The sequence below is a fragment of the Mizuhopecten yessoensis genome, unplaced genomic scaffold (genome assembly GCF_002113885.1).
Source record: "Mizuhopecten yessoensis strain PY_sf001 unplaced genomic scaffold, ASM211388v2 scaffold245, whole genome shotgun sequence".
In the NCBI taxonomy this organism is placed as follows: domain Eukaryota; kingdom Metazoa; phylum Mollusca; class Bivalvia; order Pectinida; family Pectinidae; genus Mizuhopecten; species Mizuhopecten yessoensis.
The window spans coordinates 1,001,277-1,023,687 of NW_018403450.1; the positions used below are offsets into that span (position 1 = coordinate 1,001,277).

Here is a 22,411-nt window from a genome sequence, read left to right on the forward strand (position 1 = left end):
TTTTTTTTCAACAACAAATAATTTAAAAAACAAGGGCAGATGGGTATATAACACACAAACTGCGCAATAATTTGTCAAGACACTCAAACCAATCCGACAAAATGAAGTTTTGATATGGAGCTAGCAGCAGGCGCCATAAAAGGAAGAGGAAGGGAGATCACTCCGTGGCTCTGTCGTCAAGATATGGGTTACGTGACGGTAGGGAGTTCTAGATATTTGAATCTTTTGTTTATGGGCTACAAAGATGGGTGAAGGTTTTGTTTATGCATACTAAAGTTATGGTAATTATTACTGAAATGAAAGGACGTTTTAGGGCATATGCGTCTTGTGTGTTTAGTCTTGAACACCGACCTAAGTCATATCAAATAATAATAATAATAATAATTCCAGGTTCTTATATACCGCTTTATTACAAACTAGTTCGTAGCTCGCCTCAAAGCAGTTCACACATTTTTATCCGTGGTTATAGGGCCTTTACAACTAGCCAGTACATTTCTCAACTCCCGGGGGAGCATACAGCCGGAGCTGCATATTCGGCGCTAACAGCTAGAATTCAACAATTCTAGCACTGTGTAACCACGTACTCATTTACAGCTGAGTAGACTGGAACAAGCGGAGTAAATTATCTTGCTCCAAGATACAACTCAGTGCCGTGCCTTGACTCGAATCCGGCAAACATTCGGTCACGAGCCCGGCGTTCTTCCACCAGACCACCGTGCCTCCAAAACAAAACATCAGCCTATATTGTGATCCCTGTGAATTTTAGGTTGACATCAGAGCGGTAAGTATATTATCACTTGCTTTAAAAGTATATTTACATATGATATTTTCTGTTAAACAAAACCGTTTGCAAATTATTTGATCTTTGTAATTACGTATTTGGTAGATATATCTCCTGTAGCACACACAGGGTCTGCACTGCAGATACGTGTATCCTACTAAATTGCATTGTTTGTACGTATAAGGTAAGGATCTATCTTTGTATTCCTATAATGCTTTCATAAGCTACTTACCTATGTAATATGTTAAGCAAAGAACTATGTAAATCCACGTTTTATGAACAGAATGTTCATGTATCAACATACTGTAGATTTAGGTCAATATATAAACACGAGGTTATCTCAGAACGACCATATTGTACAGTGGCCTTGACCTGACAGAGTGCAAACAGACGTTAAGCAGTATATGCCATATCGAATCTTTAATATCGTTAGTGGTTTGATCTGAAGATTCAGAAGTGGGGAACGTACAAAAGATCTGAGTGTGTTTATATATCTATATTACCGTGCTGTGCTAAAGGAGCATTGTCTCTTGTTATCTTGTCTCAATGTAAGAACACGACAGAACTTGTAACGACGACGGTCAAGGTAAATATTGATTTATATCCCAGTTATACAGTCTTTGACGGACATGTCGAATGTCTGTTGCCTCGTGGAATTTATTACAATGTACATATGCAAAAATAGAAATATAGGGTATAAAGCATCGAAAAGATGGCTGAATGCTCCTGCCACTTATGAAATATGTATACTTGGTTTCGTCATCTGCATTCTATACATGTATGATGTATTCAAATAATTGAAATATTGAGTTAAAGTTTTGTGTCTCTCTCCATTTTAAGTATTTAATGTCTGTTATAACAGTACGCCTCTGTACGTATGGAAAGTAGATTAAAAGCATATACCAGTCTGTATCAGAAAATAGAACAGAAAACGCGGTGAGATAAAAAGATAACCCGAACACGTTCGAGCAGGGAAAAGTATTCAAGTGGGTTTTTTTGTAAGCGTCATAGCTAATGGAGAACTAACCTCCGTTGAAAGTACTTGTTTCACAATCGTTGTGAAATAAATATAGATAATAGTTCTTTTTTTTTTCAGTCCACATTGAGAACGTCAACAATGGACTTCTATCTTGTCGTCATCGGTACACTGCTGGCGGCTATATGTATGTGGAAAATCATAGCGGTGGCAAAGAAATACAAGACAAACATAGCGTTATATCATCAGAAGAAAATCCAGCCAATCGGAAAGTATCATCCTATATGGGGACATCTTTACCTGGTATGTAAACAAATTAAAACGGAATGTAACCCCGGTTCATGTTTTCACAATTATTTCACTTACAATGCATAGTCATTCAGTTTATTGATTTACTAGTTCACATACTGTAAGCGTACTATTTTAGCGGATTTTGCAAAAAGTCTCGTTTACTAATTCATGTCCATTCCTTAAATTGGACCATGCAGCACAGCATATCCAAATCATTTGATGCAAGATTACATAAAATAATAGCAACTCACCTGTGTACCTATATATGTTTTGTTCTGAGGTAATCACCAGGTTTATCTGACTCACTGATACATGTATGTGGGCTTTGTTCCCATACACCCGCTCAATATCCCGTATATATTATAGATTTATTATAGAGAATCTAAAACAATGTGTTGATGTTTGAAAGATGATCCGTTAAAAGTAAACAACAGTATAAATAGCTGTTGCATTTTTCATTCAGGTGAATGATTTCAAAGATCAATATCCCGTATATTTTATAATTTTATTATAGAGAAATCAAAACAATGTGTTGATGTTTGAAAGATGATCCGTTAAAAGTAAACAACAGTATAAATAGCTGTTGCATTTTGTATCCCTATAACGGTAGTGTGTCAGATCATGGTAATATATCAGATCATGGTAGTGTGTCAGATCATGGTAACATATCAGATCATAGTAGTGTGTTAGATCATGGTAGTATGTCAGATCAAGGTAGTGTATCAGATCATGGTAACATATCAGATCATAGTAGTGTGTTAGATCATGGTAGTATGTCAGATCTTGGTTGTGTATCAGATCATGGTAGTGTATCAGATCATGGTAATATATCAGATCATGGTAGTATGTCAGATCATGGTAGTATGTCAGATCATGGTAGTGTATCAGATCATGGTAATATATCAGATCATGGTAACATATCAGATCATAGTAGTGTGTCAGATCATGGTACATGTAGTATGTCAAATCTTGGTTGTGTATCAGATCAAGGTGGTGTATCAGATCATGGTAACATATCAGATCATAGAAGTGTGTCAGATCATGGTTATATATTAGATCATGGTAGAGTGTCAGATCATGGTAGTGTGTCAGATCATAGTAATATATCAGATCATGGTAGAGTGTTAGATCATAGTAATATATCAGATCATGTTAGAGTGTCAGATCATGGTAATATATCAGATCATTGTAGTGTATCAGATCATTGTAGTGTGTCAGATCATGGTAGAGTTTCTGATCATGGTAATATATCAGATCTTTGTAGTGTGTCAGATCATGGTAGTGTGTCAGATCATGGTAATATATCAGATCATGGTAGAGTTTCAGATCATGGTAATATATCAGATCTTTGTAGTGTGTCAGATCATGGTACTATATCAGATCATGGTAGAGTTTCAGATCATGGTAATATATCAGATCTTTGTAGTGTGTCAGATCATGGTAGTGTGTCAGATCATGGTAATATATCAGATCATTGTAGTATGTCAGATCATGGAAGTGTGTCAGATCATGGTAATATATCAGATCATGGTAGAGTGTCAGATCATGGTAATATGTCAGATCATTGTAGTGTGTCAGATCATGGTTATATATTAGATCATGGTAGAGTGTCAGATCATGGTAGTGTGTCAGATCATAGTAATATATCAGATCATGGTAGAGTGTCAGATCATGGTAATATATCAGATCTTTGTAGTGTGTCAGATCATGGTAGTGTGTCAGATCATGGTAGAGTGTCAGATCATGGTAATATATCAGATCATTGTAGTATGTCAGATCATGGAAGTGTGTCAGATCATGGTAATATATCAGATCATGGTAGAGTGTCAGATCATGGTAATATATCATACCATGGTAGTGTATCAGATCATGGTAGTATGTCAGATCATGGTGGTGTGTCAGATCACGGTAGTACGTCAGATCATACTGGTGTATCAGATCATGGTAGTGTGTCATATCACGGTAGTGTGTCAGATCATGGTAATATATCAGATCATGGTAGTGTATCAGATCATTGTAGTATATCAGATATTGGTTATGTGTCAGATCAAGGTACAGATCATGGTATTGAATCAGATCATGGTAGTATATCAGACAATGGTAGTGTGTCAGATCATGGTAGTGTGTCAGATCATGGTAATATATCAAATCATGGTAGTGTGTCAGGTCATGGTATTGAATCAGATCATGTTAGTATATCAAACAATGGTTGTGTGTCAGATCATGGGAGTGGGTCAGATCATGGTAGTGTGTCAGATCATGGTTGTGTTAGATCATGGTACTCTCTCAGATCATTGTAGTATATCAGACCATTGTAGTGTGTCAGACGATGGTAGTTTGTCCGATCATGGTAGTGTATCAGATCATGGTAGTATATCAGACAATGGTGGTGTGTCAGCTCATGGTACTCTCTCAGATCACGGTAGTGTGTCAGATCATGGTAGTGTATCAGATCATGGTAGTATATCAGATCATGGTAGTGTGTCAGATCACGGTAGTGATCAGATCATGGAAGTATATCAGATCATGGCAATTTGTCAGATCATGGTAATATATCAGATCATGGTTGTGTTAGATCATGGTACTCTCTCAGATCATGGTAGTATATCAGACCATGGAAGTGTGTCAGACCATGGTAGTTTGTCCGATCATGGTAGTGTATCAGATCATGGTAGTATATTAGACAATGGTGGTGTGTCAGCTCATGGTACTCTCTCAGATCACGGTAGTGTATCAGATCATGGTAGTATATCAGATCATGGTAGTGTGTCAGATCACGGTAGTGATCAGATCATGGTAGTATATCAGATTATGGTAATTTTACTATATCAGATCATGGTAGTGTGTCAGATCAAGGTAGTGTATCAGATCATGGTAATATATCAGATCATGGTAGTGTGTCAGATCAAGGTAGTGTCTCAGATCATGGTAATATATCAGATCATGGTAGTGTGTCAGATCACGGTAGTGTATCAGATCATGGTAATATATCAGATCATGGTAGTGTGTCAGATCACGGTAGTGTTTCAGATCATGGTAATATATCAGATCATGGTAGTGTGTCAGATCACGGTAGTGTATCAGATCATGGTAATATATCAGATCATGGTAGTGTGTCAGATCACGGTAGTGTTTCAGATCATGGTAATATATCAGATCATGGTAGTGTGTCAGATCACGGTAGTGTATCAGATCATGGTAATATATCAGATCATGGTAGTGTGTCAGATCACGGTAGTGATCAGATCATGGTAGTATATCAGATCATGGTAATTTTACTATATCAGATCATGGTAGTGTGTCAGATCAAGGTAGTGTATCAGATCATGGTAATATATCAGATCATGGTAGTGTGTCAGATCAAGGTAGTGTCTCAGATCATGGTAATATATCAGATCATGGTAGTGTGTCAGATCACGGTAGTGTATCAGATCATGGTAATATATCAGATCATGGTAGTGTGTCAGATCACGGTAGTGTCTCAGATCATGGTAATATATCAGATCATGGTAGTGTGTCAGATCACGGTAGTGTATCAGATCATGGTAATATATCAGATCATGGTAGTGTGTCAGATCAAGGTAGTGTCTCAGATCATGGTAGTGTGTCAGATCATGGTAGTGTGTTAGATCATGATAGTGTGTCAGATCTTGGCAGTGTGTTGTTTCATAGTAATATATCAGTTCATGGTAGTGTGTCTGATCATGGTAGTGTGTCAGATCAACGTAGTGTATCAGATCATGGTAGTGTGTCTGGTCATGGTAGTGTGTCAGATCTTGGTTGTGTATCAGATCATGGTAGTGTGTTAGATCATGGTAGTGTTTCAGATTATGGTAGTGTGTCAGATCATGGTAGTGTGTTAGATCATGGGAATGTGTCAGATCATGGTAGTGTGTCAGATCGTGGTAGTGTGTCAGATCATGGTAGTATGTAAGATCACTGTAGTATATCAGATCATGGTAGTGTGTCGTAGAATGGTAGTGTTTCAGATAATGGTAGTGTGTCAGATCAAGGTAGTGTCTCAGATCATGGTAATATGTCAGATCATGGTAGTGTGTCAGATCACGGTAGTGTATCAGATCATGGTAATATATCAGATCATGGTAGTGTGTCAGATCAAGGTAGTGTCTCAGATCATGGTAGTGTGTCAGATCTTGGTTGTGTATCAGATCATGGTAGTGTGTCAGATCATGGTAGTGTGTTAGATCATGATAGTGTGTCAGATCTTGGTAGTGTGTTGTTTCATAGTAATATATCAGATCATGGTAGTGTGTCTGATCATGGTAGTGTGTCAGATCAAAGTAGTGTATCAGATCATGGTAGTGTGTCTGGTCATGGTAGTGTGTCAGATCTTGGTTGTGTATCAGATCATGGTAGTGTGTTAGATCATGGTAGTGTGTCAGATTATGGTAGTGTGTCAGATCATGGTAGTGTGTTAGATCATGGGAATGTGTCAGATCATGGTAGTGTGTCAGATCGTGGTAGTGTGTCAGATCATGGTAGTATGTAAGATCACTGTAGTATATCAGATCATGGTAGTGTGTCGTAGAATGGTAGTGTTTCAGATAATGGTAGTGTGTCAGATCAAGGTAGTGTCTCAGATCATGGTAATATATCAGATCATGGTAGTGTGTCAGATCACGGTAGTGTATCAGATCATGGTAATATATCAGATCATGGTAGTGTGTCAGATCAAGGTAGTGTCTCAGATCATGGTAGTGTGTCAGATCATGGTAGTGTGTTAGATCATGATAGTGTGTCAGATCTTGGCAGTGTGTTGTTTCATAGTAATATATCAGTTCATGGTAGTGTGTCTGATCATGGTAGTGTGTCAGATCAACGTAGTGTATCAGATCATGGTAGTGTGTCTGGTCATGGTAGTGTGTCAGATCTTGGTTGTGTATCAGATCATGGTAGTGTGTCAGATCATGGTAGTGTGTTAGATCATGATAGTGTGTCAGATCTTGGTAGTGTGTTGTTTCATAGTAATATATCAGATCATGGTAGTGTGTCTGATCATGGTAGTGTGTCAGATCAAAGTAGTGTATCAGATCATGGTAGTGTGTCTGGTCATGGTAGTGTGTCAGATCTTGGTTGTGTCTCAGATCATGGTAGTGTGTCAGATCATGGTAGTGTGTCAGATCGCGGTAGTGTGTCAGATCATGGTAGTATGTAAGATCACTGTAGTATATCAGATCATGGTAGTGTGTCGTAGAATGGTAGTGTTTCAGATAATGGTAGTGTGTCAGATCAAGGTAGTGTCTCAGATCATGGTAATATGTCAGATCATGGTAGTGTGTCACATCACGGTAGTGTAGCAGATCATGGTAATATATCAGATCATGGTAGTGTGTCAGATCATAGATCAAATCACAAAACAATTGTGATTACAGCTATTCTTCTTTGAAAAGAAAACATCCGAAAGTATTTGGCTGTTTTGGGCCTATTAATATATATATTTTTAACTCTAACTTGTATCATTATCGGTTCAATTCGCATGTATGACCTTGTGAGTTCCTGTCGGTAAATAGTATAATGCGACCTTGACCCTTTGCAATACACAAACTTGCAAACTTCGCCACTTTCCCCATGTCGTTTTGACAGATTCTTACTGTCAAGATTTAATAGTTCAGGGTCCCAGAGTGCTTATTACGATGTAATTCTTCGTTATGTTTCCTCATACATGGTATCGTATCCTGTAAGATGACCCTACTGTACTCGAGTTTATTTATCCGATTCTATCGTACAACATTACTTAAACTTGCAGTTTTTTTGTAATGTTTAAATAGACAATTCAATCAGGAGTTGTTCAGCGAAATTTAAAAGTTTATTGCTTCGAGCATATTTCAAAACATTTCCGAAAATCCTCGAAAAATTCGCAATAAATCAAATGGCCGCGACCAAGGACTGGTTTTGGATTGTACTTTAGTATCCGCGCACCCCTTTATTGACATTTCCATTTTTCCTTAAATAAGTGCACACTATATACGCGAATATTTACGGTAGTCGATGGTCAGACCTTACACATCTAAATCAATCAACAGCAATCCATAATAAAACAGTGTACCCCTTCGGGAACCTCAAAGGTGCCTGATTCATTCTCAGAACATCTTGAGCTTATACATGTATGTAATTACCGTGTGAAACTTGGAACGCCTTCAGGTTGTATGTTATTCCTGTGTGAAAAGGAAATCTATATCTGAGTTATCCAATAGCTTGTAATTAGTGCCTGGTATATTCCGACAGAAGCATACGATAACTCTTTAGCGTGATAGGCAACAGATGTCAAAATCTGCAACTGGAACCGAAATTAAAAGTCCCCGCTTGGGTTCCACCGGGGGTGACTAAAAATATAAATGAACGACCCTAATATCTATTTTTAAGCATTGAACTGTGTTTGTATGGTATTTATGATATATTTGAATGACACCGCTTTGCAAGTAAACATCATTATGCGCGCTAGATCATAAATACCATACAAAAACAGTTCAATACTTATATTTACCATTTCTGTGCCTTTTATGTTCTTTTTAAACTTACAATTTATATTTAAAAGTGAAAATCACCGCCGTATCGACAGTCCACACAGCTTCGTTCAATAGTTGGATCAGCGTGTTGTCGCGTGCTGATTGGCAAAACAAAGTAGTACATTGAAATTTTAACAAAAACTTCAATTTTATTCCACGAATCAGTATCACTACAATTGCTTATGATATGTCTATAGGGTGATTTAAGTTTATCAATAGAAATCTGAGCTAAAAGTTAGATTTGAAATTGTTTCGATTTTTACCCGGAACAAATTTTGCGCATGGATAAATACAGTGAACACCGTGATTCCGACCTTGCCCTCCACGAGGGAGTTATTTTTGGAAGTTGAATGAGTCGAGAGAAAAGTTCGAATTTGTGAAAAATCCAGGCGTGAGTTTATCTGTTAATTGTATGGAACCCAACTACAGTTGGTAGATTATATAATAGCCTCGTTATTTGACATGAGGAAAACGTGGCTGAGAGACGCGTGATACTGATAGCGTTTAAAGTGAGTGATCTTCCGACGGAGCACAGGGGTTCGTTACAAATGTCTGAAATACACATATGCATTGTGTATGTTTATGCGTGCTGCGACTCATATCAATAGGTATATAGCATATGTGTATTCAGACATTTGTAACGAAACCATGTTGATCAGTGGAATGTAACAGACGATATCTGATAAATTGCATGAGCGTTAAAATTGTTTCCATTGCCGGCATTGGTTATTTCAACCGATTTACATTTTGTACGATATCGCAGACCTTAGTCTTGTTTTTGTTGTATTAAAAGTTTTTTTTTTTGATATTGTCTTTTTGGGCGCATTTACAATTACCTTGTCAAGTCTACAATGCCCAGCGATATTCAGTAGCCGTCATGTTTATTTACATTGGATATTGTAGTTCCGGTCAGTGTTGTATTAGTACGTTAAGAATTATATCTCGTGGCGGATGGTATTTAAAGTCCCATCATTAACACAGCTTTCAAATAGACTATATAATAACAATGCCATGCAAATGTAAATATATTATATTTATTTAGTTTTCAGGTTTTGACGAAGTCATAGATCTTTGCTCCAAGGTAGCCGGCCAAACGAAAGCCCGCATCGTATCATACTGGATCATGGGTTTCTTTCCCGTCCTGAGTGTTTGTCATTCCGCGACAGCTAAAGTCGTTCTGAAGTCTTCAGAACCCAAACCTAAGCAACCGGGTGGGGGCTACAACACTCTAATGGGTTGGTTAGGTATGTATATATGTGTAATATGTGTGTCAGTCATCCATATGCGCTCAGGTAGGGCCTATTAACTGACTTAATTGTAATAAGAAACAACAAGAAACAATGAAATGAGATATTTGCATGCAGACCCTTGAAAAGGTACAGGGATGATATGACCAGCCGCTTCTCTGGAAGGTTAATCGTCTTCTGATTATAAGTCGAATCCAAGTAATGTCAAGTCCTCCCATTGAGACCGCGAGTAGTACGTATATACGTATATACATATGTGGGGCTTATTATCCACATGCACAATCAACATATATGTAACAATATGTATATATGGTACACATGTACTTCTCCCTGTGCACTGTTTTGGTAGATTTACTGTAGCTTTCGCCATCATTATAATGCTATTTCATTAATTGTGGTCATTTTTGCGCCGTTTGTCTGGAATACATTAGCGGGGTTCAAATCCCAAAAACGCCGCTAAAGATTGTTATTGACACACGTAACAAAATGCTAACAATTCATCTTCTGTTTCTTAAATAAAAGTCTCACAAACACAAAAAATACCACAACCATCTGCGACAATGCACCAGAGGTGGTATGCATATAATTGGAAGAAGAAGAAGAACCAGTGTTGTATGTCAATGTATTAAACTGACCACTTTTCGCTGATATGTCTTGTTTGTATGTGTATAATTTCCCCAATGCCCGCCTTTTCCCAGTGTTTAGTTTTCCGTTTTTAGGACTTTTCCCCCAACTACCGCCGTTCCCTTCACTATTCATAAGAGTGTCTTCAGTTTAAGCCAGGAAGGGTCAGCTTGTTGCCCTTAGAAAGGCAATATCATAATTGTATGCCTTTTTAATAAATAATAATAATAAAAAAACATTCATCAAATGAATCGACTTTTGTTTCTGTAGGTGACGGATTACTTCTCAGTGAGGGTAAGAAGTGGGAGAGAAATCGACGTCTATTGACACCAGCGTTCCACTTCGATGTACTCAAACCTTATGTTTCCATCTACAACAAAGTCTTCGATATTTTCCTGGTAAGGTAACTTTGATGCTCTCAGGTTGAGAATGACCCTTGTCATTGCTGGTTGTCAAAATGATTGTTTTTCTCACTAATGCTATGTCTCTTGTCGAATTAAAGGTTTGATTCTGTGTAATCTGCTTAAAAGACATAAGGAAAATTAAAATTTATCGAATACAAAAGGTTGTTGCCCTGACATCCCTATTCGCCACCAAAAACATTATATTCTCCTTAGCAAAAACTCTACTAGTATGAGAACTTGTATACTTTTGGCCGAGTGAAGTACTGCATCAATAAAGTATATTGTCGGCAAGATGAAGTTTGTGACAGCCCTTTGAGTGGAGGGAATGGTCCCTAAAACTAACAAATCTAAAACATCTACAAATTATACATATTTGATATAAAATAATATATGAAATAATGAGTATTTTATGATTAACACATTACATTGTAAATGTCAAAAGGATAAGTTGGAGAAGGCGACATCGTCCGGTAGTAGTGTGGAGATCTATAACTTGGTAAGCCTGGCAACTCTTGATACCATGCTGCGCTGTTCTGTTTCATACGATGGTAAAATCCAACAACAGGGGTACGTTATTAAGTTCTGTTCACACGTTATGTTAAATACATTTTGTTCTATTTCAATTTCTTCTTAATTGGGCTGAATGAAGCTCCGAATTCTTGTGTTTAATGTCAGCTTACATTACATCCCTCTTTTTAACATTATGTCAATACGAAGAATTTCACAAGCTTCAGTATCAAGTCCGAATTATTAAAAAATAGCATGCTTTAATTGAAATAAAAGAACTGAATCTTGCCTTTGTCTTTTTCATGGGGTAATGATTAATTGTTCTTTGTTTTCATTACCAAATACTCTAATCTGATTGGTCGATAAATTTAATTCATTGTTCTATGAAAGGAAAAAAATAAGCCACTAATACTCTAATAAAGTTTGGCGAGTACAGTGCACGTTAAATATGATTCAACTGCATGGTCTACCCTGGCCAGGACTAGGAATCCGGATCTTCCCAAATGAAATTGGAATGCTTCTCATTAAGGTACCAGGATATCATATTCATACTCATTGAACGTAACTGTAGAAACTGGGAAATAAATTCAAATTGAATTGGATTTCAGAATAAAAGGTATGTTTCACAGTGCCAACAATATGTTGGATGATAATTAAAGGCAAATGTAAGAAATGGTACAACACGGCCAACTCAGCACAAACAAATTATCTGTCAAGAAGCCATAGAAAATATTAATACCTACCTTACTGTAGAGAATCCTGTCCTCCTCCGTTATCGTGTTGGGCTGTGACCAATATCAGTATAGCATATGTGTATTTCAGACATTTGTAACGAACGCCTGTGGCTGAACATGGCGATGTATTTTGTGAGCAGAGGTCTCTTGTTTCACATACAACTCGTTATTTTTTTGAGAAATGAAAATGGCAGAGAATACGTGGTAATAACGCAAAAACAATAGTGGGCTCAATAATGTTGAGAAACCATCCGCTGTGAAACCGATGTATTCCGTACAAGGAAAACCATGCCCCGTTTCACTGCAGAAAGGAGGCCATGTCGTCCTCGCCAGAGAGGAAATATGGTTTTCCAACAGAGCTGTTTGAGTGTTTCCAGTGATTCGAAATGCACACATACATACATAGCACGTACACTTCCTTCATGCACGTGGATTCGTTACAAATGTCTGAATTACACATAATCTTTATTGATATTTGTGCTGCGACCCATATAAGTAGGGCTATAGCATACTTCAGACATTTAAACGAACACCTGTGCTTCGAGCAACCGGCTTCGACTTGCGGCATACTATGTTGTTGTCCGGGAACAATAAAGAAAGGTCTGTAAGAAGTTACAGTCAAGGATGTTCTTCCAGCCAAAAGCACATTATGTGAAACACTGGCATCCATAGTTCAACCGAACACCAGTCTTCAAAAACTTCCCGAGACACTTACACAAATGGGTTCTCAGTTCCCCCACTTTTTAGAGAACAAAGAAAAGTGTTTTTATAGGAAGACAATGACAAACCAATTATAATCCGATTCATACTTACCAAACAGGTAACTTACATGTCTGAAACCTACCTTCATGCATCTGTGACCTTTAGATTTTCTGTGTATGTAATTTGTTAGTTATTTTTTGGATATTTTATGTTTAAGTTTTAATTTATTTTTTTGGAAAGGGGGGGGGGGGGGGGTATGGAATTGATAAAATAAAATAATAAACACTTAATTGTCTGTTGTCTGTTTATCAAATTTTAGGTTAATAATTTAAAATTCACTTAACATAATGCAATCATTGCATAAATAATGTACAATGCAGATATAGCTATAACTAAAAAATAAGAATAAACAGTTAAATAGATCAATACTTAAACAATACATTTCATTTACATTACATTTTTTAAGCAACCAAATAAAGATAAGCTAAAATATATACTTAAAGAGCTATGGCGGTAAACTGTCCATGTTCCCCAAAGTCGGCATTTATGAATACGTGAAAAAAATAATGTGTAAATAATTTCTATTATCAAAAATGCTAGGAATATACATCAAACCAATTGAATATAATTTTGAACTGCTGAGATATTAGATATTGCTAATATGATACTGCAAATATAGCCATATTCACTATATCTATGAAAGTGATGGGGTTTCCCAGACTTAAACAATACTTTCATCACTTTCCCATCCAAGGATCAATTTTTGAATACATTTTTGATTCCGTGATTGATTATGCAAACATAAATCGTATGTCAAAGTGGACCTACTTTGGCTGTTTGGGAAAGTGCTCAAAATAATTAAAAAAAAACATTATTGATCAAGTTTCTCAAAGCTGGTGTTTTTTGGGATAAAACAGATTGTTTTTCCATTTTAGTGTATGTCCTATGTAGCCGAATGTGTAACGCAGTATTGTTTAAACATTAACAAATGATGCAGAAATACAAAATATGTGGGATTGTTGCGTCAAAATAAAAATAAGGCCAAACAAAACAAAAGAACTGTTATTATCGCAAAAATACACTATAGTGCGACAGCCAAGTGTCACACATATCTGTTGTAATCTATCCTTGATATAAGAGATGTGATGCTGCGTTCGCGTACTCCATTTAGTCCATCGTCTGGTTCTCCAGGTGTGCTTAGATAATGGTTAACCTCATCATTATCTCACTAATTAGCATAGGCCGTGATCACTTCTAGCTCAGCAGGATGGAAATGACTGCTTGGATAATTATATATATAATTTTTTTATGATAGTTATAATAAACTAACAACATCTAGGAATTTAGATGATTTTTTTTTTTTTTTACATTATAACTAGGTATTAAGGCATCTTATCAAATATTACAACAATAAAGAACATTGTCATTTCATAAATACATGTATAATAATATCTTCATTATATTTTTTAGGTACAAAACTATTATAAAATAAAATAAAACATTTCATCTTATCATATGTCATACAAGCAGCACAATGATTACAAAATTGATTTATTTAATATTGAATATATATTGATAATTAATATTGAAATATTTCAAAATTAAATACTTTTTATTAGAAATCTGAAAATCTTGTATTAGGTATTATTAGATTAAATATGATCAGCTTCCAGTTTAGATAGAATGGTTAACTACAGATAAAAACACAGGTAAACACTGCCAATAATACTCAGAAACAGACTATAATCCTTCTAGCAACATTCTTCTCCCCTTATTTTAAAAAGTGAGGGAACTGAGAACAAGCCACACAAACTGCGCCATCACACACAGTCACTGACATTCAACACAGGTGTTCAGGTCCACTTGCATTACATGCAACGAATGCAATGCTGCCATTGACACAATCATCTCAGCTATTTTCTCAAATAACTCTCTTTCTGTCGGCCTTCTATCCAACTCGTCGTTTGCGCACTTCGTCTTTAATTTTGACAAAAATAGACCAGCTATCGTGTTTTACCGCCTCGCAACAGTTTACTAAAATCCGATGATTTCTCTCCGCTCAGCTACTATAAGGGTTATGAAAATAATTGATTTTGCGAACTACGCGGATTCATACAGTTTACAAAAAAATGCTTAAAGAAATTGATTTGGTCATAACATGAATTCATCCTGAACTGCTTCAGTTCATTAAATAAAATATAATCTCAATTCATCTCCTAATGCGATCGACCCAAGCAAGATTCTGTCTTTTTACGAATTTCAAGGGAATAAAATTTTACAAACTAAAGTTTAAAATAATCGCATATTTATGGACATATAGGGATATATTTAACAACAATTCTTCCTTAATTTAAGAAATGCTTTGCCCTCAACAAGGACAAAACATCACAAACATACGACAAACTATTACATACTTACATAATCATGTGCTTACATTGCAGATCAAACCACCCATACGTCGAGGCTGTACGAACACTTGGCCACCTATCACAAAAGAGAGTAATGTAAGTTGACACGAGATACAAGGAGCGGCGGTCTTGACTTTTCGCTTGATCGCCATGTAAGCATTAGATAAAAAATGCAAGTGAATGTTCATATTCATGCTTCATAAAGATAAGTATCAAACCGTGTGTTAATCTTATCAACATGTGGCTTTACTTTATATCTGTATCTTCCAATGTGACGTCATGACGTCAAATCAGAAATGAATACCCCACTGCGCGCTTCCATCCCTTTCTTAATAAGTGATAAATATTTTAAGTTATATAATAATTAAAAATATCTGGTTTATTATCAATGTAAAATAAATTTAACTTATATTTTATATATGTAATCAAAATCAAAATAGCACCTCAAAACAAATTATTATGTCTCAAAGTTTCTTTAGAAGTTTTGTGACAAAATCATTTACGAATGGAGAGTGTTTCTTTTAGCATAAGACCAAGGTTATATTAATCTGTTGTAAAAGTGGACGCTCAGTATTAACAATGTTTAGCTGATTTTCTTAAAGCTTTATCTATCATAATGTGGGTAAGCATTGATTTCAATGAATTGTAGCGTTACACGTTAATTATCTATATTTATATGTTTAACTATTTTTCAAGGTCACCTTGGTACTGGCTGGACTTCATATATTATATATCCCCATCAGGCAGGGAGTACTCAAAGTATGCTAGCTACGTACATGACTTCGATGAAAAGGTTATTCGCGAAAGAAAGAAATTGTTGGTGAGTTAACAATTTAAAAATCAAATATGGCTAATCCGTTACATACATAGTCATGCTTTTTTAAATTCAATTTATATTATTTTTTCCCCAGTGGCAGTTATCTGGAAAAAGCTGTATTCAAATACATTGTCTAGCATGAAGTTCACACAGGTTTACTAATAACAATCGAAATACATTACAAAGTACCATGCCTATATTTTTAGAAATTAAAATTACCTACTTTTTACTAGATAGTGTGAGGAATAACTCGTTTGAGTTTTCATTTCCACAGCAACGATTTGTCTCGCAATTGTGTAGATATTGGATATTAACCTTTCTATACACAAGGCCACATTCACGTGGAATGAAAATGTTTTATCCAAATATTAGATGAGTTTAACAAATAAGGAAATTTCTCATTGTTTTAGACAGCCGATCCGTCAGTTCTCAAAAAGCGCCATCTAGATTTCCTTGACATTCTTCTGACCGCCAAAGATGAGCAGGGTATTGGACTCACGGATCGTGAGATCAGAGACGAGGTGGATACCTTCCTGTTCGAGGGTATGTCTTGCTAGAAATAATTAAGCATTAAACTGCCTACATTGGAAAGTTATTGTTCTATAATTCTCACTAGATTGCAGACAAACTGAATAACGCGCGTTAGCAGGACAATTTAATCAATATATTCCAACGTGAGGATATTCACCTTTTTATACAACATTACTACATAAATTGTTGCGAGTTACATTGATCAATTGGATTTTTTAATCTCGTAGCACGGATAGGTTACCACGAGGAATGGGTATTGTAAGTGATGTGTGATGTGACGTTCATGACGTCACGAATATGTTCTTAATATCACTACACCAATGGAAATTATGTGAGAGTCATGATTTTATATCTTTCTATTTGTTTTTTGTTTTGACGACAAAACTAGAATATCAATGGCAATGGAGACAGAAACATCCGTCAGGAAAAGAAACAAATTTCGAAATAACTTTCTGAATGTGCTACAAGGACCTGTTATTAGCTAAATGTATTGTTTTGCACCTAATAAACCAGTTACAATCATTAACAATTTGATCTGTATGTTATATAAACTCCACGGAGACCAAAGTGGTTTTGATGCGGAGGACTTTGATTGGTAGACAATTAATCGTTTAATTCGAAAATCAATGATGAATCTGTTTGCAGGGCATGATACAACCGCTTCAGCTATCAGTTGGCAGATCTACATGCTCGCAAAGCATCCCGAGGAACAACAGAAAGTGTACGACGAAGTGAAGAGAGTTCTAGGAGACAGACAAGACGTCGAATGGTAGGCTCAATGAATTATAAGAAAAACAACATTGCGATCTGATAATATCTTTTTACTAGTTTTTGCATTTGACATAACTTTCATCTGTATGCCGTTTTTAAGCAGTTTGTGATTTTTTTGTACGAAACAAAATGGATGTATACGTATATGTAAACCATTGTTAATAATCTGAAGGGCTAACATGAATCTATTATGCCTACTGACAACTTCGACAGTTTTTACATTTATGATATGCATGACGTTGTTTGAAAGCTCCAAAAACAAGTGATAATTCAAAATACGTATCGAGTGTATAAATTCATAGTCATTGACACAAATAATTTATATTGGTATTTTACTAATCCTGATTCCCCACAAAAAGACTTTTTCAACACTTAACAAAACTATACGTGAATTTTGAGTGATAAATAGTCGCAGTGTCTGTATTGACATTGTATTTTGGAATTTGTTCTGGAACGCTTATCATAAGTTGACAATATACTTAGTTTATAATTACTCGATCGTTGACACGTATTGAATGTTATGTAAAATGTTGACAGGTCTGACATCCAAGAGTTCACCAGAATGTCTCTGTTTATAAAGGAGTCGTTGAGAATGTATTCTCCCGTGCCCGGCATAGCAAGAGTGACCACACGTGACATGGATTTGGATGGCGTGAAAATTCCGATTAATACGGAAGTCAACATTTTGATACACGTCTTAAACCATCTGGAAGAATCCTGGACCAAGCCAGAGGTGGGAATCAAAATAATACCTAGTCGGGAAATACAGAAATAGGAAAAGTCACTGATATAACAACGTTTGATACAAATTATCATGTATATATTACTTCACTTCCTAGTGCTCTTTACAATGTCACAACAATGTCTGTGAAAGACTTGGAAACATTGTCAATAATGGACCCAGTATAGTCATCGATATGTATCAGTTGTTCCCTCGTGTGTGGGTATTGGGAGTACTGAATCATCGGCTTAATTCGTCATTTCGTTCATGTATAACAACTAAATATGCCTTTTGCGTATTCTATTCCACTTTGATTTTATATTTCCAACTTGTCCATGTTCAACACGTTTTTATACATAATATCACTAAAACCAAAACGGGACACCTGTGGGAAACGGCCCAAGAAACGTTCATGTAATGCAAAGAAGTATTTTTATGCATACGGTTACGTTAAAGACAATTAACTGTATATAAGCTTCATTGGCTGCTGAATATCATTAGATGGACAATTTAAGAACAAATACCAAAACAGAACTTTCGTGATTTACGTGCGACGCTCTGTATTTGGATATCATTTTCAAAAGTATATTTTACAAAAGAAAAAGAGCTAGTTTGGAAAAAATTTAATCAGAACTCCCATTGACTCTATAGTATTTTAACTACATATAATTTTCTTGTGACATTGTTTGTTTATTCCCAAATTTTAGCCAAGATATCAAAGTGTCCCTTGCAGGCTACAGTAACACTTGTTCAAGCGCCGACATAGTCCTGGTAGTGTTTTGCGTTCTATTTACATGTATAGAACCCCGCACCGGAAGTACCAACTTCTAATAGAAATGAAAAATGGATAAGATCTATTAATGAAAAATTAACAAACATTTTTGGAATTGATAGCATAGTATAGTGTCTTTGTTTGGGGTACAGTGACGTTGCGCTTCATTGGTTATTTGTCTATCAGGGTGGCATGAACGCTTACTGATTATGAAACATAACATTTCTATAATATATATTTATTAACCTGAAGAAAATATGTTTGAAAATATCTAAATGTTTGCCTTCATTATACGTTCGGGCTATAAGACATCCTCATCTTTTATAGGAGTTTCGTCCAGATCGCTTTGCTGAGGATTCCGTGAGAGATCCCTATGGTTATGTGCCGTTTTCTGCAGGACCAAGGTATGGCATACCTAAGTTTCAATTACGTTTGTAAAGGTTTTTGTATCTGATAATACAGATTGGTATCCGTTAATATAATGTATATTTACTCTGATATTAAACCTTGAAATAAATACCTTTCTTGAAGACGCTGTGCCCTTTTTTACGTCAATACTTTCTTATACAACTACCGTTTGTCATGCATATTTTCCTTTCCAAAAAGAGTATGTAAAATGTCGAGGGAAGATTAGAAAATGAAGTGATGTGACAGAAAAACACTTAATAACAAAGGCGTTCAATTATTTGCTTTAAAAAAAGAAGTATAATAGGAAAAATAAATACCAAAGTGTCAACCAACAATTACCAAATTGGAATTAGTGGTACAAAACGACACCAATAACAAACAACAAAGGGATGGAAAACACAAACGGGATCGATGTCCACTAACAAATGAGCCTAGCAAAGTTAGTGTTGTTTTATACATTTAATATTGTGACATTATTGGTTGTGTTTATTGGTTACAACTGCAGTAGGATTTTACAGTCTACCGCGTGATAGACCTAGACAATGACACGTCACAGCGAGTGTGGGGACTTTCCGCCGCAGCATTTCACTGATCACCTATGTAACAGTGCTATAAAAAAAACTGTTTTTGTTATAATCAAAGACGTTTTAAATGTGTTGCACTAGTAATGCCCCCTTTTAGCTCGGCGATTTACAGTAGTTACAGAGATTAAACAAGGTTATAAATTGGTATATTGATGGGTAGATAGATGTCTCAAAGTAAATACTTATCGGTCTATATATCAGTGGAATAATTCATAATCTAATCTAATCTATTAAAAACCCTAATGCTATTTGGATTTTTTTCACAGAAACTGCATAGGTCAACACTTTGCCTTGGATGAACAGAAGGTGGCGCTAGCCAAACTGGTTCAGCGGTGAGTGCATTATAAATGGCTTAATCGCAAAAGAATAACAACTGCCGAAGATGCTTGGTCTCCTCTGTGGATAAGATAAGGGTAGTAGATAGCATATAAATATATACATGTGTTGTATAACATGCAGAAAATGGACACAAATTTGATTTATATTAGTTAAGCAACAAAATCAATTTACAGTGGGCATAACAATTACCGAAAGTAGAAACCTGTTAAAAGAGCAGGACAGAAATTGAAACATGTCACGAGAATTGCAATAAGTTCAGTTACTTAAGTGACTGTCTGAATTTAAAAAAAGAGCCTATCCGGATAACTCATGGTGATTGTATAGATCTTTATAGATTTACCCGGTACAATCGTCTCGATTACAAAGTTATGTGTTGCCTTAGTTACAATGTAAACAACATAAGCAGTAGAACTGTACACAATACCAGAGGATAATCATACTTTTTATAGTTATTTCTTCTAATTGTTTGTTTCAGATTCCGGGTACTTCCTGATCTTAACAATGTACCGATTCCGAATAAAGAAGTTGTGACTCGCGCTAAAAATGGAATCTACATAAAACTAGAAAAAAGATGATTCTATAAAACCAAATTGACACTATCGCATTGCCTATATTTAACCAGCAATGGGATGTATATAATCACATGCAAGTAATATACTTGCCAAAATCACTTCTATCAAATAATATATGATTTTAGAATGCAATGTCTACTATGATTTTACTACTGCAGTTTCGTCAACATTCACAAACAGTTGTAAAGAGATTATACATACTGCGACGCCATTTCAAAATAGAAAAGTATGTTTTCGAGCCTAATAAAGTAATATGTACTGTTTATGTGGCTCTGGTTTGTAGATAACAATCACACACCAACCACATAAAGAAGGTGTAGATTACTACAAAAAGAAACAAAAAATATTGCATCATAATTCTTCACAGATGACCTAGTTCTATTCGAGCCATCAGCATTAAACGTTCAGATTTAAATTAGCCACGTAAGTTAATTGTGTAACAACTGGAAGCTATCCGAGATCCATACTGGATCAAACATTGTGTACTTTCGTCATTCTGTTCAGCAAGTTCATGTTTACATCATGGGAACCAGAAACTTAATATTTTGGCAAAATACAAAAAACACGATATATGGTTTGATATATTATCTTTATTTCCTCCAAATTGAAGAGCATGATAATACATAATGAATACATACATTTACATTGCTTAACAACCTATTGTATTACACGACTCATCAATCTGGGTTAGACGTAGCACAAATTGATTAATAACATTCAAAACCGTGCAATGAAACTTTTTCTCGGCGTAAGTAGACGGTTACCATCAAATATTTCGAACCACGGTGAAATGGGACTGTGTTCTTGTCTACCAGAACAGCGATTAGACGTACACAGACTGTATGTCCATCTAGAAAAAGGGAAAATAATAAAGTATTGTATAAAATGAATAAGTGGTCTTCCCGTCGTGATAACGTATGGGAAGACAGAGCCCAAAACAAGCTGTGAGGCTTAATATTACTGATTGCCTTACGGGTATAGGATCATTTAGATATAAATGGCGGATGAATCATAGTAAATTTAAAAAGGATAATAAAACTCCAGATCATTACGTTTAGTGTAATTTGCCAAGAATGTTTTTTCGAAGCACGTTGGCAAAATTGGGACTTGATGGCGTCCCTTTTAGTCAGAACTGCGGCGTATCCAGATCACGGTAGTGTGTCAGATCATGGCATTGTATCAGGTCACGACAGTGTATCAGAACATGGTAGTGTGTCAGATCACGGTAGTGTATCAGATCATGGTAGTGTTTCAGAACACGGTAGTGCATCAGCTCACAGTAGTGTGTCAGATCATGGCAGTGTATCAGATTATGGTAGCGTCTCAGATCACGGTAGTGTGTCAGAACACGGTAGTGTATCAGATCATGGTAGTGTGTCTGATCACGGGAGTATGTCAGATCATGGTACTGTATCAGATCATGGTAGTGTATCAGATCATGGCAGTGTATCAGATCATGGTAGTGTGTCAGATCATGGTAGTGTATCAGATCATGGTGGTGTGTCAGATCATGGCAGTGTGTCAGATCATGGTAGGGTATCAGATCATGGTGGTGTGTCAGATTATGGCAGTGTGTCAGATCATGGTAGTGTCTCAGATCATGGTAGTGTGTCAGATCATAGTAGTGCATCAGATCACGGTAGTGTGTCAGATCATGGTAGTGTGTCAGATCACGGTAGTGTATCAGATCATGGT

General features: G+C 36.0%; 1 protein-coding gene across 1 annotated transcript; it reads left to right on the top strand.

Moving 5' to 3' along the window:
• The first annotated feature begins 1,148 nt into the window (after positions 1-1,148).
• LOC110445409 (cytochrome P450 4A2-like) lies at positions 1,149-21,800 on the top strand. The gene is made up of 13 exons (XM_021490013.1): positions 1,149-1,367; positions 1,878-2,060; positions 9,618-9,819; positions 10,717-10,844; positions 11,293-11,417; positions 15,235-15,297; positions 15,898-16,021; positions 16,429-16,561; positions 17,195-17,318; positions 17,858-18,053; positions 19,141-19,217; positions 20,072-20,137; positions 20,620-21,800. The coding sequence occupies exons 2-13, from the start codon at positions 1,899-1,901 to the stop codon at positions 20,717-20,719; spliced, it is 1,500 nt and encodes a 499-aa protein (XP_021345688.1). The 5' UTR covers positions 1,149-1,367; positions 1,878-1,898; the 3' UTR covers positions 20,720-21,800.
• The last annotated feature ends 611 nt before the right edge of the window (positions 21,801-22,411 follow it).